Here is a 25,363-nt window from a genome sequence, read left to right as displayed (position 1 = left end):
CAAACAGGGTCCTCAGGAGACATCCTCAATAATAAGAGGTTCTGAATTTGATTAAAAACTTCAGCTACAAAAGACATGCCCTCTCTTCTAGTTAGCTCTCTGAAGACATTCCCCAAAGGGCCTGACAGTTTCACTACCGTTTCAGAGATACAGGCTAGCTCCGGATTCTTCCTGTGTCTTTGGAAGAGAGCAGTCACAACACGAAGCTGTCACATGCATCACACTTGTTCCAGGTCACCATGGCTCGAATTCCGTGTTAAGAACCAGAAAATAAAGTTGTATATGTCTGGAGTCTCCTCAGGACACCAGCACTTACTCATCAAACCTCAAGGTAGAAACAGCAGTGAGTAAGGCCTCAGGGAGAACCCTGGGGCTGCCACCTCCCAAAGAGGAAGTGTGTCCCAGCAGGAAATGGTCATTGAACAAGCACTGCTTCTGCTTCATCTGTATACTGCCAAGGTGCTATGAAGCTTAATATTACAACATCTCCCTTCACAATTTTAATAATTATCTCAATGAGTAGACTAAAATTTAAAAATCTAAATCTTTATTTAAAAAAAAAAAAGAAGTTCAACCCCCAAATTTTCCAGGAAGAAACAAACAAAACAACAAAAACTTACTTTTCCTAAATCGCTATAGCTTTGAACTTGACAGCCTTATAAAGCAGGAGTCAAATAGAAGACTCTAAGAGAGCTGCGGATGCTTTCATAGTAAGTTAATAGGAGTCAGTTTAATTCCCCACCCAGTTAGTAGAATAATAGCAGAAATAGATGATGATCAATGCAGAGACCCACGACTGATAGAGGTGCAGAGAATAGCAGACTTTGGAACAGTCATCCCTAAATACTACATCTGTATCACACCCTCCTGCCAAGGCTGGGGGATTACTGCAGAAGAGAAAGCATAGCCAGGGGCAGAGGACGACTACAAGTCAACAGTGCTTTCCAGAAATGGGCATTTGTTTAACATGTCTCTCCACTTCCACATTCTGTTTTACCTGAGATATGAACTGCATCCATCTTGTTAACTTTTGTGTCCCTAACTGGCTGACATGAGCCTAGGATGAACATTAAATGAAGGAATGACTACTCTGTCCCAATTCTTTCTCTCTACAAGTATGGGGATCCCTCTACATACCTAAGAAGTATAAGTGCTACAAATCGTAGAGGGATCACTGCTTACCTTATAAATAAAGAAGTAAGGCTTCTTTGAGGGTCATTTAGAAATATTTCAAAGAAGGCTAAAAAAACAAAACAAAACAAAACTGTACTGAACATGTGGGAAGGCCCTTGAGGGTGGTAGCCATGCCCTCGTGACTGCAAGGGATACTAGGAGATGCTGGGGTAAGATATACCAGCCTTAGGCCTTACAGGGATAGTCAAGAATGGGGAGGACACTTAATAAGAGATCAACAAATAGGGCTGGTTCCCATTAGAGAACTTTCACTAGCATGGTCCAGGAATCCTAAACTGCCAGTCTGGAATGCTGTAATCTAATACCATAGAACTTCAGCCTGGAGGCCTGTGGCCTGAGCCTTGGACCAGGACTGAACTATGCAGCCAGCACTTCCCTTATTTGCATGGCAGAGATTGCACAACTAAAAATTACATGGGTGCAGGTGAAGTACCCAGCCAGCCTGGACTGCTCTTCTCAGGACAGAGATTACAGGCCAGGAAAGGGCACACAAAGAAACTCACCCTAACTCAACTAGTCTCCTAAATGGAGGAAGCCCAACCCATCCATCACCCCAGCTAACAGCCCCCCATGCTGTCGGTGGTAGTGAAGTCCCCACCTGGACCACTTCCTTCTTGAACTGTATACAATAAGTTACTTTTTCTGTGATGGTTCAAAGAGTGAATTCTTCCACTGCCTGATAGTTCCTTCCCAACTACTGGCTGCTCAACTCAGTTCAGTACAAGGCTTCTTTTACTTTATTCCAAAGCAATGGGGAACTTTGGGGAAGTGGTAAACAAAGGGGGAGGGGGGGGAGAGGTACTTCATCAGGTAAAATGTCTAAGCCATCATGTCAGCCATCATTTGTAGAATGAGTGGGAAAAAGACAAACAGCTCTGAGGAACAGTACAGAAGAGAATACTGGGGCTGCTACACACCATTTGACCGATTGAAGACTAAAAGGCCTTTGGGGAGGTGGGGCTGAGCTTATGTGAACATGATCACTTGAGAGGTCTATAATGTTTTTTCACTATACCCTGGGTCCAGCCTGTCTTCTGCATGTTCCTGGTCAAGCCACATGCCATTCTGGGCACTGTGTGATGGGCCGTGTCTTTGTCCATTAGCGTATCACATTGCTCACTACTGATTGCATACTACCTGCTTCCTGTTGGCCTCTGAATTTTAACTCCATTCTCTCTGGTCCTATGAACTGAACCCCCACCATGCCTGCTGCACACTGCACAATGGTGACTCAATAAAGACTTCCTTAATAGAGTTAAGCCTTAACTGCCAAAGGTTCTACACTGCAGAACAAAAAACTACCTTGCCTTCCTGCTGGTAGGTATTTCCCTAGCAGACATATAAAGAAATCATCCTTCTGAGCTCACAGGGATGCCAGCACAACTACATTCTGAGCTACTGGTAATGTCCTAATGCACAAATGAAGTGTCCAATGGGGTGGAGGGAAGGGCAAGGCTGCCAAGACCCCTGCTGGGAAAATAAGATCAGCTGTTGTCATTTCTTTAATTGTCTTTCTCCACCTATGAAACAAACTCACACGGATTTGCCCTTAAGGAAATGTCTGCTTCTATTCTGGCCTATCTGTCACAAATGGCCATTGTCCAATCTTCCCCAGTGCATCCCAGAACACTCAGTTGTGAAGTTCATTCAGTTTCTAAAGAACAAGAAGAGAACAGAAGATCCAACTATTGGTTTATCTGTTAGGAATCAGACTGCTCCAGACACAAAGACTTGCAGTGAGAATGCTGTGGCTGCAGTCAGGGTGCTGCTCTGAAGTGGAGGAAACTAGAAACCATAGAGGACAAGCAAGGGAAGAACAGGCACGCTGCAAGTTCCACTGGTTTGCCACATCTGTACCTTTGCCGCCAGTCGACACTCCATCACCCTGACATTGAAATGTGAAGTGGCTGCCTTGTTCATTTCCACGCAGCTGTTGGCAATCACAAAGACTGCCCCACTGGGGAGCTTCACATTAGTCGCTCTCAGAGGGCTAAATTCTATTAACTTGGCCTATTGGAAGAAAAGCAACAGAAGAAACAATAATTTACTAGGATTCAGAAAAACATTTAAGCTTTTATGCACTCATTTTTATCTTAAGAAAACCTTCTCTAAAAACGCTGTATTTGTTCAAACATTGTTTACTGATAGCCAGGCATTACACTAGGTGCAGGAGACACAGCAGTGAACAGGATAGGTTCTGCCTCTGCCACAGTTGCTGAGAGAAGACATGAAATTATGTCTCCACATTGTAAGTATCACAGTGATAGCATTGCAAAGTTCACAATCTTACTCAGATACTTAATAGAAAGACCTAATCAGACAACTTAGTAGCCTTTGGAAAAGGAAATCTGGGCTGGAGAGATGGCTCAGCAGTTAAGAGCACTAGCTGCTCCTCTAGAGGTCCTGAATTCAACTCCCAGCAACCACATGGAGGCTCACAAACATTTGTAATGGGATTTGATGTTCTCTTCTGGTGTGTCAGAACACAGTGACCGTATGCTGATATATATAAAATAAATAAAAACATCTTTAAAAACAAAACAAAAAGGAAATCTACACTGAGTCCTAAAAGATGCTTAAAGGTGTCAGAAAGGAAGGAGTTTCTGTATGTGTGGAGAGGCAACAAATGACACCTGTGTGATTTGGGGGCACCAATCTGGCTGAAGCTCAGAGCTTGTAGAATGAGAGGCTGAGACGGGGCAGAAGGGGGGAGTTAGGAGGTAATGCCCTTTGCAAGGCCAGAGAACAAGGACTCTCCAGACTGTGAGCCTGACTTACACGAGCATCAGCGCTCCCAGCACTGCATCTGCCTGCCAGTTCACATCCAAAACTCCGAAAGAATAATTTTAGTGTTAAAATAAATTTCCTTATGCCTCATGTCTTTGGCCTAAAAGAATCAATGAAAATATATTCCTAATCAGAAGAATCCAGGTGTTCTTGGAAAACAGCCAAGCCTGAAGGGATTTGATATAAAGCTAAGAAAGATCTTAAAGAGATGCCTGCTTCTATTTTGGAAATAGGCACTTCATAGGCAAAAACCCAAACCTCTGTCTTGCCTGAGGAGCTGACAGCCAAGAGGAAGTGGTACTGGACTGGAGAATGTATTCCTGGCCTGCCATCAGCATTCTTCCTCCCACCACCAAAGCCCCAAAAATGTTGACAGAGAAAAATGACACCAAAGAGTAATTTACAAAAAGTGGGCTGTGCATATATGTGGTAAGAGAACTAACATTTGGGTTTGAAGCCAACGTGAGATTATGAAACACCACAAGATGAAGTGATTTCATGCAAGGTCAGGAAAGGAGGTCCCCAGGAGGGGATTGAGAAATCTCATCTTAACAATGAGATATGGGGGAAGCCTAGACACATTAGAAAAATAAGTCTAAAGTGTGCTTCTGGATGTTTAGGGTCAAGGGAATCAATATGAAATAGAGTCCACTTGCTCACTACTAGACCTGAGTTACAAGATAGCTGGGCAGTGGGCAACAGTAGAGTCTGAAAGAATAGACCTCCCATAACCACACATGCTGGGGGCTGCAAGCCTTCACCTCCATAGAGATTTTCCCAAGTTGAAATTTCCAAATGGCTCAGTGCTACTTACAGTTCCTTCTTCTGCAAGGAATGATATGGACTGGTCCATGCCTCCACCTTCAGTGCCTATGTAGCGCTCACTCTTGGCACAGATTTCTGCAAGTTCCACCTGGAAGAACAAACATTCATTTGTACTGGGATACTGTTGCAACCTATTTTTCAGCCAGATATGTCAATTAAGTTTGAATTCCAGTGCCAACTCTGGTCAGTTACATAGGAACTGAATAGAACAATGTGCTCTTCACAGTAGTTCTAGACTCCCATTGAACACAGCAGGGAGACTTACCAAGATCAAGTGACAACTCCATGGTGGGTCTAGAATGAGAGCAGAGAGTGCATGCTGATTTTTCTATCCCTAAAAGACTTCAGTGCATGCAGCATCCCTTATCTTTCTGTGGACACTATCTCTCCTCCTCTGGCACTAATTCATTTGGATTTGTCTCCAGACAGTGACAATGACAATTCCAGTGCCTCCAAAGCCAAGGCAGGCCAAAGCTTCCAAGCCAAAAAAATGTTGCCCCTCTCACATGTTAAGTGTGAGTATAGAAGTTCTCACTCTAGGTACAGCCATGATGAAGAAACTGGATGAAGAGGTGTGATCCTGTCCATACCAAAAATGTTAAGGGATTGTTATTTGTTTCCTATTGATTAATGGTAAGTTCAAAATCCTCATCTTGTATCCAAAGCCTTCTAAGCTTGTAACCAAACTGAACATAAAATTGGTTTACCATTCTTTTCTAAGTAGGGATGTCTTCCTGACGAATGCACACATAATTATAGAACCTGGTGCTGATTCATGCTTCCTGTAGAAATCCTAATGCCACTCAGTATCCAGGTCATTGGCCACATATTGGCAAGCTGACCACTCAGATCTTCTGCTATCATAGAGGCTTCCTGAAATCCTGACCTCTGCAGCTCCAACAGTGGCACCTAGTTACCCAAATTGCTCTTCAGTTACATGGTCCTTTCTCCCAGGCTTGAATCAAGACTCACTCGCCCCATTAGCTGTTCAGCTTGATGAGCTGAAACCCTGATGTACTATGTCCATCTCTTGCCTTCTTGTTTATCTACATCTTCTCAATGTGGTGCACAAGTTCTTCTAGCCTTAGCTCGCTGCTCACCTCTCCAGTCTGTTCTCCCAGCACTGTTCCCAAAATACCTTCAATTCAGAAACATGGAACAAATGCTGTTCTTCCTGACTTCCCAGAACTTACCTCTGCTCAGGACTCTGCTATCCCTGTTTCAATACCTCAGTGCTCCCAAATGCACACGCACCATAGAATTCCTCTCTGCTCTCCCAACATCTAACATTATGATCACTGTGAGTCTTGCTTTAAGTGGGCTTGTCTTTCTTCATGGGAGTCCATGAAGCACTATGATAGCTACTCCTGGTTTTCAACTTGAGTAGACCTGGAATGAACTACAATGAAGAAATGGAGGGCACACTTGAAAGAGATTACTTTTGCTTGGTTGACTTTGAGGTGGGAAGAACACACCTTTAATCTGAGTCACCCCTTCTGCTGGAAGCCTATCTGAGGACATGGAAGAAGGAAGCTTTTGCTCTTTGCCTGCTTGTCCTTGCCTTGCTAGCAAGTCCATTCCTTCACTGGCGTTAAAGCTTTACTTCTTTGAGATTTCAGCAAATACCGAGGACCAGCTGAGACATCTTGTCTTGTGAACAAAGCAACTGCTAGATTCTTAGACTTTCCTTTCATAGCAGTCATTATTGGATTAGCTGGACCACAGCCTGTAAGTCATTCCAGTGAATCAGATAAGATAGATAGATAGATAGATAGATAGATAGATAGATAGATAGATAGATAGATTTTATAAGCTGTTACTCTAGAGAACCCTAATACAAGTAAGCACCTACACCATCTACTTAAGTAGTCTTGGTTGGATCAGGGTGCTTCTTACTGGCCCTTAACTGTAACATGTTTCCACTGCATTTCTTTTTTCCCAAATACTGTGAGTCTGTGACAGATAAGTTGTGGTGTTTCCTCAGTGACACTGCCTTACATGCTGCTAGGTATGTCCTAAAAACTCAATAAACTGCTGCTGCTTCCCTCCCTGACAAGAGCTGTACAAATTCCATCTGATGACTTTAGCAAGTGTCATAGCTCTTATTAGTCATGTGACTTCACTAACATTAACTTTGCCTGGTGACATGAGGTAAACCTAGAATTTTGACATCAAAGGCATTGCACATGACCGATGGTACACACAGCCAATGGTCTGTCTATAATAGACACATTAAAAATAAATTAGTGACCAAAAGGTCAAAACACTTACACTTAAAATGCAGAGAAACAATGTGCCCAGATGAAACACAGCTTACATCAATCTGTAAGCTTGTAGGGGTCTGGTGCCCACCTAATTTTGACCTTGTATGAAAACTTAAAGTCAGCCCCTCAATGCAGCAATGCCCACCATTGTTGAGTGTAAAGAATTAGCTGCAAGCCTTTGCCTACCCCATGGTACAGAGGAGAACGATGAGATTCAGGGACTTGGACATGGAGAAGCCAGGATCTGAGTGTCATCCATCTGACTCTGGTGTACAAATTCCTTTCACACATGAGTGGCTTCCCCAGGTAGAGCTAATGTAACCACTGTTCAACTTCTATAAGGGATGTGAAAAGACAAATGAGGATGACCAAAACGTTAAGATTCTCCTTCGTATGAGGAAAGATATTTGAGCACTGAGAAGTATTAATTACTTTATAAAGCTCATAAAGTGGGCTGCCAAGATGGCTCACCAATAAAGGCACTGTCACCAAGCCTGATAACCTGAGTTTGATTTCTGGGATCTACAGGGTGATAGAAGAGAATATATTCCTAAAGTTTCTCTTTGACTTACACACACACACACATGCACACACAAGATAGATAGATGATACATATTTTAAGCTCTTAAAGTATGCCATGATATACATTTATAGTTATAAGATGTTCTTTTTGTGTGTGTGTGTGTGTGTGTGTGTGTGTGTGTGTGTGTGTGTGTGTAATCCAGAGTGATACCTCTGTCACTCACAGGGAAGAAGCCATCTCAACACTTGCTACTGTAACACCTGACAAATTCTAACTGGACAGACAATACTCAACAATTCTAAGTAGGGAAAAACAAAGAAAAGGAAAAAGAGAAAAGAAAATGAAGGAAGAAGTTAAAAGATAAAGGCTGACTTCATTGATGGAACCTTAGGGTAAATAAAAATACAGTGGGGAGAATCTAGGACCAGAAGCATCCTGACTGTGAAGTGAGCCAGAGTTCTCTTGCAACTGGCTGTGTGATCTTAGGTAAGATGCTTCACTTCTTCCAGTGTCTATTTCCCATCTGCTAATTACTTCTCAGAATCCCATAAAACAGATGCTTCTCCATTTTGCAGATGAGGAGACTGAGTCATTTGTTGGGTAATAGTATACTGGAAGTTATTAAAGCTAAAATACAAATTCAATTATCTAATTCTACCATCCATATTCCTTTTTTCTTTTAGATTTATTTATTTTTGTATGCATTGATGCTTTCCCTGCCTATGTGTCAGTATGAGGATGGCATATCCTCTGGGACTGGAATTACAGACAGTTGTAAGCTGTCATATGGTTGCTGGGATTTGAATCCAGGTCCTCTGGAAGTTCAGCCAGTGTTTTTAAGTGCTGAACCATCTCTCTAGCCCCCACCATCTATATTCTTAATTACCATGTTATATCACCTCCTATCCAGACTGAAGAGGAAAGCAATGCCCTCCAAGCCACAGAACTACTATGACAACCCTAAAACTTAACTTAAAATATCACAAGTAAGAGCATGGGGACTCTCATGTAGCATGTAAGTGCTGACAAGTGTTGATGTTGTTATTTTCACAAATGCATAAATAATCATTTGATTTACAGAACATGATGGCTCAAGCTAGAGTCAAATACAGGATGTTTTAAAGATGTTCACAGCAATACAGAACGTTAAAGATTCTGAAAGTCTCTAAATGGGCTAGAACCATTAGGTGAACAGAAAAGTAGGGCCCCATTAAAACGATCTCTGTCCACCTGCAGACAGGAGTTCCTACCCAATAAACAAAACATGCCTACCTGGAAAATTCAACAGCAGGCCCACCCACTAGCTGGCTTCCTCAGTGGCCCTAGCTCTGAGCCCTTAGTACTAAGTGGTGGGGTGAGGGGGAAGCAAAATGAGTAAGAGATATAAAGAAACTAGAAACAAAGGCTAAAAGAAACCCAAATCTGACTTAAGGAAAACAACTGCATAAGTCTGACAGTAAACAAAATTAGTTAAGCCCACAGCCCAAGCCGGAAACTATAACCTGATCTCAAGGAGTCATTCCTGGAGGGTTGCCGAGTACCTGAGTCACCCTGGACACTCAGGGTCATGTGGGTCTGCCAAGGTGCTTTCCATCTTTTAAGATACTAGAAATGGAATCATTGCACATCTTTCAAAAATTCCATCATCCAGAGCAACTCAGAAAGGCACTGAATTGGTGCTTCTAATTTCTGAAATTGTATATGATTTTGACAGAGTCCATAAAACTAAGAAGCTGTCAAAAAGCATGTTAACAGATGTGTACGGGGAAATGAGCATCCTGGAGGCACTCACAGGACAATCTGAATAACTCAGGAACCCAGTTGTGTGCAGGAAAGGGCAAGCTCACAGTTCTACCACACTGGGCCATCTGAATTTTCCCAGTTTCTCTAAACCCTTGAGCACAAACACAGAGTCTGAGAACTCTCAAGCAAAGCCAACAAAGCTTGAGCCTATTAGGGCTCCTGCTTCCTCCCTCCACATGGTCCTCTGATTCTATGCCTGTGCACTCCAGGAACCAGGTTCTCCCCAGCTAGTCTCTTGTGGCTTAATTTTCTCACTCATCCTTAGAGAAGACAACTGGACTGTGGAAGCTTTGCTAACCTGTGGGTAAAGGACAAAGCCAGCATCTGCCCTCAAGGAGCCAAAACACTGATTTTATCTGTAGGTCTTCAAAAGAACACAGAACTCTATTATGCTAGACAGCTTCTATTTTCCCTCCAAATCAGCTCTGCGCCCGTCTTCACCCTGCAGTCTACTAAGAAGGTTCCCCGGAGGAGGCTCCCCAGGAGTGAAGCACCAGTATGTACCCTGCTTCTACTAAGACTTGGGACATTCGGAGGGACAGGAAGGAAGGTCATGCCCATCTCTAACAAAGTCACTTTCAGGCCCAAGGGTAATCTTAGCTCAATTTGTTCTGGTAAAGAAATTGTTCTTTATTCATATTTTCTAAGCTAACCCTAACATATCTGGATGAGGTGAAAATTTTAATGGCTCTGGGAGGAGTTGGGGGAGGAGAAAACATAATCAAAGTATGTGAGGGTTTTGTTTTGTTTTTTTTAACAAAAAAGATATAAGGTTCACAGCAAAAAAATAAAATAAAATAAATAAGCATGTTAAGTAAAAAACAATGACTTTACTTCCTGTCCTCCTTTTCCTGCCTCCAGCCCCTCCCATGAAACTTGCACCCTCAAATCTGCAGCCTCTTTTTATTTGATTATACATACATTCACATTATGTAACTAGAACTGCTGAGACCATTAAGTGAACTGGCATTGTGATGTGTGCTCATGAGCCAGGTCCAGGCCTCCTTGTCCCCCCAGAGCCTTGCCACCTGCCCCACACTGAACTTCACATTCACATGCTCTCTCAAATGAAGCTAAACAAAAACAAATGAGAATCAAAAGAAACAAAAAAAATAAATAAAAATAAAACAAAAGGGGGAGTAATTAATTTTTTAAAGGTGGAAAATCTCTCAATGGACTGGACAGTAAGGAGCTTGCAGGCCTTCCTTCCCAACATCCAACTCTAGAAAGAGTCACAAAGACATCCCTCCTACAAAGCCGGATGACCTCCGAGTGAGGCTGATAAGCTGCCGTGGCTTCCTCCATCCATAGACAACGCATAGGACAACCCTTGCATGCTTAAACACTTTCCGGGCACTAATAGCAAGTCCATGAGAAAGGGCTTTATTGCTAAACAGACTTTCTAATGAAAAAAGTGAATCATGTGGAGGCCAAGTAAACTGCCAAGGTCGCCCACTAGTAAATGTCAGGACCAGTACTTGAACTGTGAGTCTGGCATGGGCTTAAAAACAAAATCCTCGGGCTGGTGAGATGGCTCAGTGGGTAAGAGCACCTGACTGCTCTTCCGAAGGTCCAAAGTTCAAATCCCAGCAACCACATGGTGGCTCACAACCCAAAGTTCAAATCCCAGCAACCACATGGTAGCTCACAACCATCCGTAATGAGATCTGACTCCCTCTTCTGGAGTGTCTGAAGACAGCTACAGTGTGCTTATATATAATAAAAATAAATAAATCTTTTAAAAAAAAAAAAACAAAATCCTCTTCTTTATCTGTAAGAGGAGAAGGATATGGGGGATGGCTCAAGAACTCAAAATTCAGGAGATTCAAAAAGCTTCTCTCCTTGCAGATTTCTCACAAGGACAATTAATTGGATCCCTTTCTCTATTTTAAATGTTAAAAAAAAGAGGGTTCTGGCAAGAGGCAGTACCCACACACAAGGTAACTATTATTGGAAAGACGGGAAAGATAATTGAAAAAAAAGAAATTGTGGGAAGACCATAGGAGCAGGAGTCTTGCCAGACTGATGGAATTAGACAAAAATATGACCCAAGTCACTGCTACTAAATACCAGTGGGGCCCCCAGAGCCTGTGGTAAGGGCTGGTGTTGCTTCCTTGGCTGGTAGATTGCTTATTTTGGCTCTGACCTTCCAAAAAAAACGCTCAGTAATGATGATAATACAGGATGGGTGGCAGGCCTGCGATCTCTGTGGTTTGGCAAGCATGTCTTAGAACTGCATGTCCCTTCCCTGGAGACCTTCTCACTGCATGGGAAGGGCTCTTCAGACTGGGTTTTCAGCAGCATAGTCTTGGTCCCACTCTTAAGAACCAAAAGGAAGGATCACTGAGTGTAAAGTCAGTATCCTCCAGCACGGTAAGGGCTGCAGTTCACACCTAGTCATTTTCCTGATGTGGGCTAATGATACAGATGCAAACACAAGCCGGCCAAGAATTGTCACTCCATGAATCACAATCTGAAGCCACCAAATGCAGAGCAACCTCCAGACACTGACCCAGGAGAAAGGACTCCGTGTAAACAGCAGTTAACACAAAGGCGTGAAGTGGAAGAACTGAAGACTTGTTATAGGAAGGAAATTGACTTGACTGAGCTCAGATGTTATGTGGAAAGTGAGTGCTGCAGGCCATTACAAGAGAAAGCCAGAAGAGTGTTGTGCCTGCACTTGTTTCAGAAGGTTGCACAGGTCCTCTTCGTGACTGTTGAGGTTTGACTGCGGTTTGTCGCACGAAAATACACAGAGTACTGGTCAACAACTCAGCAGTGGCAAAGCCCTTAAGAGGCACCATGAGTCATGGAGGCTACATCTTCGTGAGTGGAAGATGCTTTTCTTGTGGAATGGATTAGCCACCACAGGCATCTGTCCCCCTTTGCACAGTAGCACCACACATACCACCCACCAAGATATGGTACAGCGTGAAGTTCATACCAGACACAGCTGCCCAGTGTTGAACTTCCCTGTGTCCAGAACCACAAGCTGAATAAACCTCTTTTCTTTTTAAATTACTCAATTGCAAATATTCCACTATAGGAGCAGAAAATATCACAAGACAATTTGTACTTTGTATGCTCCAAAACCTCTGTGTGATATAGTTTAAATTTAGGGATGACAGTACCTCTTCTGAAAATGGGAATGATTCTGCTATTTTGATCATGAAACCAATATAACTTTGTTTCAGCTTTGCTTGGCTTCTAAGAAATTCAGTAAGTAGGCTTAAAGAAAAGTTACATTAAGAAATGAATAATCAGGGCTGGAGAAATGGCTCAGCAGTTAAGATCATCACTCAGTGCTCTTGCAGAGGACCCACATTTGGTTCCCAGCACCCATACAACAGCATACAACCATCCAAAGCTCCAGTTGCAGAAGCTCTGATGCCCTCTTCTGGTCCCCAAAGCCACCAAGCACACATATGGTACACTTATGCACATGCAGGCAAACATTCATATACACAAAATACAATTGAAAAACAAATCCATAATGTGTTTTTACTTTTTCTTTCCTTTGTCCTGCTTTTCAACTTTTGATTCATGACCTTATTAAATGTATATTGTACAAAAAGATTGTCAGTATAATATAAAAGAACACTGAACCCTAGCCGACATCAGATTGGATAATCATGCAGAGTCAGGGGCAAGCAGGGCACATTCTGAAGAGGAGTGACAGCAGTGAGCAGCAGGAGGCTGCACAGAGCTGCAGGCCTGAAGTTGGTTCAGCTACACTGTGTTCTTGCTTTGGTCCATCCATGCTGGCTGCTCTCCTGCCGCTCCCTTTTAAATGGAAATGTTTGCTCAGTGTGTCTTAGAAGTAGGTCCTTTTCTTTTTTGACAGCAGCTCACAACCAAGAGTTTACTTTGAGTAATGAATTTCTCCACCTCTTGAAACATAGATATGAGTGGCTTTGGCAACCAAGACAGTGGCATATAGGACACAGACTTGAAAAATACTTGTAAGAGCTTAAGGTGTAGCTCAGGGGAAGAACAAGCCCCTGCACTGAAACCCAAATTTAAAATAAAAAAGGGAAAGGAATGAAAGGAGGAAAAGAGAAAGACGAAGGGAGAGTGCAAAGGAAAGATGAGAGGGATGGAGAGAGCGAGGGAGGGAGAGATGAGGGAAATAAAGAAAAGCAATTGAATTTGGACTTTTCCCTCTGTGGTACTTTGGTGTCCAGAGTCTTCCATGTAGACAAGCCAGGGGGCTAGGAAGATGGATGGCTCTGTGGGAAAGAGTTTTTGTTCTTACCCACAAGTATAAAGACCTGAAAGCACATTGCCAGCATCCGTGTAAAATGCTGGTCATGGCTGTACATAACAACAGCCCTGGGAGCATAGGCGAGTGGATCCTGAGGGTTCACTGGCCAGCCTAGTGAGAACTGAAAGCTTCAGGTTCCGTGAGAAGCTGCCTCAGGAAATAGAGGAGACAGCAATATCCTGCTCCAGTGTATGTACCTGAACACTTGCAGGCACCACACACCATAATCAGAACCAGAGTCATCATAACAAAACAAGCAGCCATGTGAGCCAGGCACTCCATCATCCCAGCCGAGAGCCAATCCTGAACCCTGTAACTGACTCACACTCTGAGCTGAAACCTGTTTAAACGGTTATTTTAAGCCCTGTTTTGGGAAGATTTCTTACATAGCAAAAGCTAACTGATAATAATACCCGCCTTTGCACTTCAATACACATACATAAAGCAAATATTCCTTTCTGAATTAAGCTAGTTTGAATTACTTATTTTTCCTTACTAGCAAAAATCTTAATTCCCATATACCTTTCAAAATATTTTATCTTCACAGAAGCCCACAGACAACTTTAAACATTCGGCTCTATTGAATTTTTTAAATGCAACTGTCCACAAGTTACATAATGCTATGGTTTACTCTCCACAGGTCCATACTGAGCCTCCAGGACTGTGAGCTAAGTAAACCTCTTTTTAATGAACAATAAAAAATGATCTAAGACATGCCCACACACATATACACATGCACACACACACATATATACACACACAAACCAAACACACATACTCACACATACACACACATGCATACTCATACACAACACACACACACACACACACACACACACACACACACACACACACACACTTCTCCAGCCTCCCTGACCCTTATTCTTCCATAGTGTATAAACTTCTAGATTAGCGTATGTGTGCTGCCAAATTAACTAGCCCGTGTCACTTCCTAAGAAGAGATTCATAATGAGCCTGCCTCTGGCTTCTGACACACATCCCTATTTGGCTTTTGTTTCATAGTCTAAACTTGTCAAAATGAGTTGATTTTCTCAGTCCACCATGTTCCCCCTGCCCTAGCCTTTGAAAATGCTCTTCCACCTGTATTTATTTAACAAATATTTATAAAGTGGCAACTGTCACAAAGCATTATTATGACATACTAGTTTCTGAAGGAACAGCAAAGTGAGAAAACAGTCGGGCATTGTAAACTCCCCTCGCCTTGAACTGCTTTGTCAGTAGGATTGAATTAAACAGCTTCTTCTGGGAACTTTTCTTGGATTTCTGGCCTCTGAATTCCACACTTCCTCTCTTTGCCAGAGCCCTTACCAGTGCAACCTAGTAGTTAAAGCAAGCGAGCTTCCTCAACTGCAAAGCTGGAGTTAAAATAATCACCACTTTATTTGGTCCCTGTAAAGACTGTAAAAGCCGTGTATATAACTAGAGCACAATGAATATCACTATAATTATTGGGCAACCATAACCCCATCTAACATTCTATACCACTGCAAATGTTCATGGCCCAAATATTTACTCAAATGCCATATTATCAGACAGACTCTTCCCTCCACAAAATATTTTAACCCACTTCTACTTTCCACCTCATAATCTGCTTTTCACTCAGATTTCCACTTTATATAATCTTTTCATTTGTTTTCTGTCTCTCTCCTCCCTCACAAAGTTCTGTGATAATGAATTTAAACCCTGCCCTTCCCTGTGCCTCAAATACTGCCTGCCTGGCACAAAGCAGATGTTCTATAAAACGTAACTGTGTCACATGTGCAGCAAATGTGGCTTCCCTGAATGGAGACAGCTTAAAGTACAAAGGTTTTATTTTTACATAATCTTCAATGACAGAGTCCCCTTTGCTAATAATAAGAATCTTTATTTAATACCAGTCACATTTTTATTCCTTAATACTCTAAAACAAGAATATATCACTTTTATAATAATAAAAAATACTTTTAAGGGCTTTACTAGTATTCCTGGTGAGATTAGGAAGTTAAATCTATTTTTAGCCACTAAAAATAATATGTTGCCACTTAACTCATTACTCTGAAACCCCTCAAACCTAAAATTCATACTCAGGAGCTCATTCTCATTATTTTCTGTCAACATTCATGACTTTCAGCTAAAATGCCTGACTTGAAAATATTTCACTGATTCTCAATTTCTGATCAACAAGGAAAAACCATGACTTTTACCCCCTTAATAACAGCTATAAAATTCCTGTCCCCTCTCTCCAAAATAAAAAAAAAAAAAAAAAAAAACATTAGATGGCAGAAAATACACCTTAAAAAGTGGCTTGCAGTTTTAGAAATTCCCCCATCTCAAGCCACCGGTCTGTACCACTGCTGTGTACCGCCGCAGCACACTCTGTGCCAGCACATCTTTTGTTTTGTGTTCTCCTCCATAGGTGACTCTTTCATCTGAAGATGTAAGAGCAGAGGGAGACTCAGGAAGTGGGACCGTCTTTGTCACTGGTGTTATTATACTAGCTCTCTAATTCACATGTTCAGATTAAGAAACACACTTTGGTATGTGGATAAAGCTGAAAGTATCCATCACCCGGCATAAATACCTGACATTGGAGAAATGTTTAGCATCTAGTGACTCCAAATGATCAGAACAGACATCTGTCACAGAAAAGGAAGCTTGAAGGACCAGCCCTACCTGGAACAGAATTCCTTCGTTAATGTGGTTAGTGTAATTTATCCTCCCCATTGAGGAGAAGTGTAAAATGACAGACTTTTGAATTAAAGCCAAAATAATGACAAGCTATTACCAAGAAATGATCATTCCCTGAGGTCTCTGGGGACACAGAGATTTAATGAGGCAGACCCTATAATGACAAACCTTTTGCAGCAGTGCACAGGGAAGTGCTACACTGAAGGCAGTGATTAAATGGGGCCTTGTAAGCCCAGTAGATTCAACAAAGGAAGGAGAAGTCTATTAAGCCCACTTCCCAGTCACCCACCTCACAAAATCATGCCAGAGGCAGGGAGGGTATTGGGTGAGAAGAAACATGTGAATTAAATCCTTCAGTAGCTAGCAGTGCACTCGCCAGCTGCCTCCTAATGTGGAGGCCTCAATTTCATAAACCATGGCTGACATTGTTTATCTTTCCTTTCCTATAATGCACTAAGTACATGACTAAAGAAACCCAAAAAGCCTGACAGTCCTGACTTCTGTCAACACCACCCACGAAAGAAAAAAATAACATTAGTACACATATGAAAGCGTGCAAATGACGGGCTGCCTTCAGCTCAGCAGAGCACGCTGCGCAGCAGAGCACGCAAAGTCCACCTGTCACTGCAGAAGCTCTGGCTGACCCTCATGCTTGCCCACACCAGCTGTGGGATCATTTGAAGTTATATATACTACTGAGCAACTTCTTACAATGTAACACAAAGCTTTAGGAATTGAGCCTGTGTAGTATAAACCCCTTAAAGATCACAATACTTAGAGATACGGACACATGTAAATATTTGTTAGTCAAACCAAATTCCAGTTGCCTGGTAGTTTCTTTGGAGTCTGCCCATGTCGTTACACTGAAATGTGATATATACAAACTCTGAATGACTGCAAGGGAGATAACATGACCCAATACACACAGTGGCAGTTTAGAATTACACTGGCTTGGGGTATTTTTATCTTAGCTATCTCAGTTTATTCCTAGCTTAGTACATTTTATTTCCTAGGCAATGAGATAAAGGAAAACTTGAGGATGCTTAAATATCAACACAACAGTCAAGAGTTTTAATTCCTTAAAAGCCAAGAATTTGCCATTTTTACATTGTTGTATATTTTAGGAATTCAACAAACATGCATTAAGCATTCTATTTATTAAACCACAAAAGAGAATTATTAAATGATGGTATGTATGCATTGTCACTATTAACTTTTTTATAACCATGGTTAAGAAAAAGCCTACCTTTATTACCTTTATCAGAAGGGCACAGGCAGCACGTTTCTGCCTGATCAGGGTCACTGCTGATGCCTATTTGCTTGTTCGTGTCTGGGTCTCACTAAACCTCCTAACTTGGCCCCACAGCTAGCTGGGATTGATGGCCTGTGCTACTGGGGCCTGGCTTGTATTTTTTAAATTTCAAGTACAACTGAAGAAACAGAAATCACATATTGTGACTCACTGAGAACAGGGGACTTGGGGAGCACTCTCAGTCCAATAACAAACTAACCTCTGTCAAATTCCAACTGAGGAAGTCTGACCAAAAAAGATGGTCTACACCCTAAAATGTCAATGTCACAACAGGCTCAGAAGTGGAAGAGATTATTCTAGAATAAAGAAAACTAGAGCTGGAGAGATGGCTCAAGAGTTAAGAGCACTGACTGCTCTGCCAGAGGTCCTGAGTTCAATTCCCAGCAACCACATGGTGGCTCACAACCATCTGTAATGGGATCTGATGAACTCTTCTGGTGTGTGTATGAAGACAGCTGCAGTGTACTCATATAAATAAAAAATAAAGGGACTGACCCCTGAATAAATTCTGTGTCAGAAAAAGTTGAAACTAAAAGAAAGGTTGGGCAGAGAGAACGAGAGATATTATTATGGAGCCAACTGAGAACTGTAAATATGAGCTGCATATTAGATAATAGTATTACAATATTATTAAATTTTCCAAGCACAAAAATTATATTGTGGTTATGTTGAAGACTTCCTTTGAGATGTGTTCTGAAATGTTGAGGGTGATGTCTGACATTTACTCTCCCAGTGTTTCAGGGTGGGTTTTAAGATAAAGCAAATGTAACATGGGGTCTACATGGCTCCAGGTTCAAGGGTCCAGATGCCTGGGATCTGCCACTTGCCCATACATTATGTATGTTTGACATTTTTCATGATAGAAAATAAGGGGAAAAAATAAGTGCTACATCAGCAATTCCTTTAATTATGTTCATCTACATGTGTGCAGATGTTCACAAGAAATCCACCACTAATAATTTAATCCCAAAAGTTAAGACAAATCAATGATGACTTGTATATACTAAACATATGAAACCTGAAGGAAATGACATCTTTTAAGTTTTTCTGATAAACTTTATCACCAAATTTCCTTCTCCAATTTTTTTGCTTTGCCATAAAATTTAAGCATTATGTATTATTTAAAATAGCAAATAAAATATTTGTAAAACCTGACAATAATATTTTAACTACAAAATTATTAAGCCATAAAAAGGTAAACAATCATACAACTTCTGTTATAAATGCTGAAATGGGCATTTTCATCTTTTTTACAATGAAGAGTCTGTAAGTGGTAGATTCCTTACAATTCATCAGAAGACACACAGATGAGATATTCCCTGGATGCCCCATAATCACAGGATTTTACCTTCCTTCCTTACTTACTTATGGGTAGTTCCAGGCTTTGATGACCAAGACCACACATAAAATTCTATAAACCCTGCTTCCACTTGATTTAAGTAAACACAGTCAAAATTAACATCTGTTAATAGCCCAAAAGTCTTCTTATGTGGGATATTACCCAAGAACTTTGAAATAACTGTATCTGCTCACATGCTTAAGATAATTAAATCAAAATATTGGTCAAAGAGGAACTTGGGTGGCACACATTAAAATCTATCATTTGAAAGTGATATCAGAAGAAGCCAATCTGCAGCCTAGACTGGCTCTGATAAAAAGGAAGTCCTGTGGGTATCCACAGCACAGTGTGGCTTTCTCAACATGAGTTTTACTAAGTACTCATTAGAAGAAATGAAATGTGAGCTTATTGATGCTTCCACTACTGTTCCAAGAAGTTATGATGTGTCCTGGGAAAGAGTTTAATTACAGATAGAGATGTTCATGAGTAAATTACTTGAACATGTCTGTTAGGAACTTGACAGAGAGGAAAGGCTACACATGGTGAATGAAACAGAAATGAAATGTTAACTTTGCCATTCACGTGCCTGGAAAACAAGTCTTCCTGTCCTTAAGGGTTCATTCTTTGATAGATATATCTTTGCAGAAAAGTAACAAGAAAAACTCTAGCTTCCCCATTAGTCATTTCAGTTCGCATAACAAAGTGATGGCCAGAGAGGCATGATGAAGTCATAAGATAAGAATGAGAAGCAATATTACCGCCACACTGGAGGAGGGAATAAAGCTGAACCATAAAAATAAGAATATTGGCAACATGTATTATAGACCCAGCTAACTAGTGTCAAAGGTTGGACTTTCTAGGGCCAGTGCCAGAAGAAATCTTCATAATTCAGTGCTTATGAAGCAGTCTTGATCAGAAACTTCAACTGGCTCAGTTTTCTTCCCTGGATTTATTTTTCCCCAGAAAGTAATGTTAATTAACATTGAGTCCCTAGACTATATTAGGGAAGTGAATCTCTAGCCAGGTGTTCAGCTCCATGGAGAATTTTCAGGATAGCTGGGAAAGAAGCACAAAGTCTGGGACCCTAAAGAGGATTGTGGTCTAGAGGCACAGAAAGTTGCCCCGAACACTGCCCTGCACCGCACTAGCCCCCTACCAAAGGAGAGAACAGAAGAGACAGAAACACTGTTATCAGAGGGTGTTGCAATCTCTCAGGAAGAAAACGGTCTCAACCATCAGGGCAGATGATGCCAGTGAAGATGGCTTCAAGGTAACTAATAGCCAGATGCTTAGCAACTTCTTTCTGTTTAAATGTCACTTCCTATCTCTTATGTTACTAGCTACTCAGAATTGTCAGCTTTACTAATAATTGGGGATTGTTTTATTTTGGAATATTTTCCTTTCCCATCTACTATAACTCTGTGTCCATTATGTCATCTGAATAGCTTCTCTCTACGTTGGTTGTTATCCCTGCCACACTTACCTAGAGCACAAGCTTCCTGTTATCACTGTGGCTCTGGCCTCTGCCTAGAATGGTGTCTGTGACAGCAAACAGTGCAGAATAGAAGGTAAATAAAGTCATCCCTACTACCTGAACCCTGGGTTCCCAGGATTAGGAAGAAAGTTTTAAAGCTACCACTGGAAGTCTCTGCTCATTTTCTAGGAACCCAGAATGCCTTGGCTGCCAGGAATCTATCATTTAACAACTGGGATAAGGCTGGAGCTCATTGCCATCACAATGACCATCACAGTACACTGTCAGACCCTGCACTTTATACACCTCATCACCACAACAAGGTGACTAAGTAACAGCATCCCAATCTCACAGGTGAATAACACAGCCAAGGTAACACAGCTCTGAAGCCATCAGTTAGGAGACCCAGGAATAAGATAGCCAGGATAACACAGCTCTGAAGTTGTGAGCTAGGAGACCCAGGTCTGGTTGACACTACAGACACTGTTCTCTCCACACAACATTCCAGAGCTGTACAACTCCTTTGAATCCTTTCTTTTTGATTTTCATTAGCAGACCGAGCTGCAGTCCTGTCTCTTACTCCCTTACCAATTATTGAGAATTTATAGCTTCACAGCCAAACTCTGAATAACTTCCAACAGTAGCGTAAAGTATCTTAAATACTTGATACTAAAGGAGAACTTAATGTGTCGAATACTTCATTCCCTTTGGCCAGTGTATTTGGGGATTGATATCTAGGTAAAATATCATAAAATTACGTGTGTTTGTGTGTGTGTGCATGTACATGTGTACCAGCATACAAAACAGGTATGTGACAGGGAGTATGTTTCTGTGTTCATAAACACGTGAGCACATGTGTATGGAAGCCAGAGCTAAGTGTTGAGAGAAGTTCTTCAGGAGCCAGCCACCTTGAGGTTTTGGTTTGTTATTTTGGGTTCTCTAGATTTGTTTTGTTTTGATTTGTTTTGTTTTGTTTGAAACAGGGTCTTACCTAGTCCACCATAGCTTCAAACTCATGCAATCAAGGATAACCTTGACCTTCTTATCATCCTGCCTTAATCTCCCAAGTTCTGGGACAGATGTGTGACACCCTATACAGTTTTATATAGTGCTGGGATTTGATCTATATATACTAGGCAAGCATTCTACCAACTGAGCTCCATACCCAGTTGCAAGTCTATGCAGCTTTCTCTCTGGATACTGGGGATGAGATGGGTGCCTTCATTCTACACAACAAGCACTTTACCACCAGAGCTATCTCCTTAGCCCTAAATTATTTTTATATGCCCATATTATTTCTGTATGTATATATAGATGGATGCATGCATGCATGGGTGCATGGATGTAAGCATGCAAGGGTGGATGGATGGATGCATGGATGGATGCATGGATGGATAGATGGATGAGTAGATGTGTGGGTAGATAGATGGATGGGTGCATGGATGCATGGATGGATGGATGGATGGATGTTATCTCGCTCCTTAGCTTTATCACCTTGTCTCCTACTTTCACAAGATCAAAGACCTTTAGAATAATTAAGTCACAAAAAAAAAATCACAATATACCAGTTAAAACTTCCCAACTCTAAAATGTGTCAATAAGTTGCTCAATGTGCTTTTAAGATAGTGAGTTACTAAAAATTTAATAGAAAAATGCTCAGAAGAGAAAACTAAACTATGTCTACAAAGACTAACTCCAAAAAATTAAATTTGAGAATGGTAAAATTTGACAAATGAGACTTTCTTAGATTTCAAAGATAATAAATTAAATACAACCATTTTCAAGGGATGTGGTATTTGCAAATTAAGCCAATGTGCTTAGTTTTTTTTAATTACTGTTGCAAAACATTTTAATTAATGCATGTTTGTTGCAAATACTATTAGACCTGAGAGCAGCAGCTTGTCCAGATGTGAGACAAAGTCTCGGCATTGCGTTCATGTGGAAATATATTTATTAAATTTCAACCTTATTAACTTGAGGACTATTAGTTTGGAAATGATTTTTAACCATTTGAATGTTCCCATTTGAGGTGGTGCATATGTTAACAGCTCGATCTAATTAGCCCACATTGTACTCCTAGCCACGCTTCATTTTCATGGCAGGAACTCTGCACCAGACTTTGGAATGCCTGAGCATGATTTACAGCGTGAATGCTCTAGATCTGGTCTTCATCCTGGGAAAGGGTCGCACTCCAGCCTTGTGACCTCACGTTATTTTTTTGTTATTCTTTTCTTTTCCACTTATTCATTTCCTTTAATTAAAACTAAAAGCACACTGCCCCAAAGTAAAGCATGTGTGCTCAGTCCCAGTGCTTGGCTGCCCCCAGTATCTCTACCTAGGGGGCACTAAAATAACAAGCCAGATTTTAGCCAATGCACTCTCAGTTGGCAAGGTTGTTGGCGTAAGTGGGAGTGGGTAGAAGAAACACAGCAGGCACTTTCCTGGGCACCGTCCTGGGGTGGGACTCCCAGTAAGCAGCCAGACAGACTTCTGTGCTAGGGAAACAGAACCAGAATTCACATGGTTTTGATTTTGTTAAAATTTGCATATAATGTTCTAGTATTTTTGTTTGTTTCCAATAAAATCTAAAATCTTGAAAATCCATTCTAATAGTTAGATCTAGCGTAAGTTTTTATGATGATTATAATGATGATGCAACTTTCAGAAAGAAAAAAAGGTTTACAGTCACCTCTTACATCCCAGAACATTAGCACTAGCAATGACCTCAAAGTCTACCAATAATCTAATTGCACTTACTTTCTAGTCAGGAAAACTTAGAGCCATAGATAGTGAAAGACGTTTCCTTAATCATAAAACAGAGAAACAGAGCCCAAAGCCAGGCCGGGTCAGTTCTTCAGTCCCACGATGGAGTAATGAACCAAAAGCCAGGCCGGCTCAGCTCTTCAGTCCCACAGGCCTTAGCAGGCAGCAGCTGCTGTCTGTGGGCTAAGTACTCATTTCGCTTTTCTTTAACTAATACAAATACAGTAATAACAACAGGAAAATGACTGATTCACAGCTGATGGTAAGAATGATAATTTGCTCATTTAATCCAGTTGAATTGCCTCCTCAGGGGTGTAAAAGCACCCGAAGAAAGTGACACCTCTTTCTTCTGGAAGGCTGTTCATCAGACTAATTATATACTTCTATTATTCATAATGGATATAAATACCGTTCAGTACAGAAAATCCCTCTTGTCAATTATCAGTGGCTTGACCAAGCCCTGGAAGGCTGAGGTGATCCTAAGCTCGTCACTGGGTGACCATGTCTCCAATTAGTTTTGTGCCCTTCAGTTGACCATGTTTGGCATTTCCTTAGGTGAAGTTGGGGGAACAAAAGAAATATCTACCATCTCTATTTAAATAGCACAGCCCAGAGTTACAAGGACTGCAGCTGGCTCCAGAACATCTATGAATGGCAGGACATCAGTCTCCCAAGGGAACAGACCTACCTCACTGTTTAGAGCCAAGGATCTTAGCCAACAGATCATGGTGATGAACAGACACTAAGCTGCAATGTTCGTGATTCAAGAGTATGAATCTCACTATACAAAACTGATCAGAAAAATATGCCCATTTACAGCATAAATCACACTCAAGTTGGGAGTTTCTGAGTAAACTCTGGAAAATACTAGGCTAAAGCCCTGGATAGCCCTGGACCCACTTCGAGGAAAGGTAGGTCTTCCTGAGAAATTCTAACTATAATCCTTGAGTCTATAAGGTTTTTCTGTGATCAAGTTCTTCACTGCAAATATGAGGGAATACATCTACAATTCCAACACTTAGCAGCCCAGTACTGAGGGAACACATCTGTAATACTAATACTTAGCAGCACAGTACTGAGGGAACACATGTGCTTTATTGCTGTAAGGAAACACCATCACCATGGTAACTCTTATAAGGACAACACTTAATTCTGGCTAGCTTATAGTTTCAGAGGTTCAGTCCATTATCATCAAAGTGGGAGCATGGCAGCATCTCAGCAGGCATGGCATGGCATGGTGGAGGGGCTGAGAGTTCTACATCTTTTTCTGAAGGCAAACAGAAGAAGACTACCTTCCAGGCAGCTAGGAGATGGTCTAGGAACCCATCCCACAATGACACACTTCCTCCAACAAGGCCACAACTCCTCATAGTACCACTCCCTGGGCTAAGCATATTCAAACCACCACAACATCTGTAATCCCAACACTTAGCAGCCCAGTACTAAGGGGACACGCCTTTAATCCCAACACTTAGCAGCCTAGTACTGTGGGAACCCATCTGTAATCCCAACACTTAAAAAGAGGAGACAGGAGACTGGGACCTTGAAGCCAGCCTGAATATGGAATAAGTTCCACAAGACCCTGTCTCAAATCTAAAGCAGTAAAGGATCAAGCAGGAAACAGGCCTAAGGACACATGCTCTTTTAGTAGTCAGAATAGAATCAAGTTAGCCATAAAATCGTATTTGTACATAATTGGGTTGATATAACTTGTGAATACTTTGTTTCAATTTTTATATATAAGGTCATGAGAGACACTAACCTATCATTTTCTTGCATTGTCCTCGTCAAGACTGGAATCAAGAAGTCACACGTGGTTTCATGGCATGTTACAGTGACTTTATTAAAAAAAAAAAATTGGGTGCTAGCCTCCATTGTAGCCTTTGGAAAACTGTGGTTCCCAACGCCCTTCACCACTTCTCTTTTATGTTCATCTGCATCCCAGGCTCCTCACAGCCAAGTGTGACCTCCCTAATGAGAGTTCTTCATGAGTATTCCATCTTGCACTCAGGATTCAGCAAGATTTCAAGAAATCATAGCCCTTTGACCACCGCACAAACTGTCATCTAAAACAAATTCAGCTCACACTGCTGAGCACCAATGTGACCATTTGTAACTCATTTCCAG

The 25,363-nt window shown here is 41.4% G+C and overlaps 1 protein-coding gene across 3 annotated transcripts in view; it reads right to left on the bottom strand.

Moving 5' to 3' along the window:
- Nucleotides 1-25,363, bottom strand: part of Galk2 (galactokinase 2) — a 122,659-nt gene that overhangs the window by 48,624 nt on the left and 48,672 nt on the right. For all 3 annotated transcript variants that reach the window (XM_021156374.1, XM_021156373.1, XM_021156375.2), the window contains exons 6-7: nt 4,796-4,894; nt 3,052-3,204 (exon numbers count right to left, since the gene is read on the bottom strand). In XM_021156374.1, the coding sequence (XP_021012033.1) occupies nt 3,052-3,204; nt 4,796-4,894 (252 nt within the window). The remainder of the gene's footprint in view (nt 1-3,051; nt 3,205-4,795; nt 4,895-25,363) is intronic.

Source organism: Mus caroli, chromosome 2, assembly GCF_900094665.2.
Source record: "Mus caroli chromosome 2, CAROLI_EIJ_v1.1, whole genome shotgun sequence".
In the NCBI taxonomy this organism is placed as follows: Eukaryota; Metazoa; Chordata; class Mammalia; order Rodentia; family Muridae; genus Mus; species Mus caroli.
This window is presented reverse-complemented; position numbering and strand designations above follow the sequence as displayed.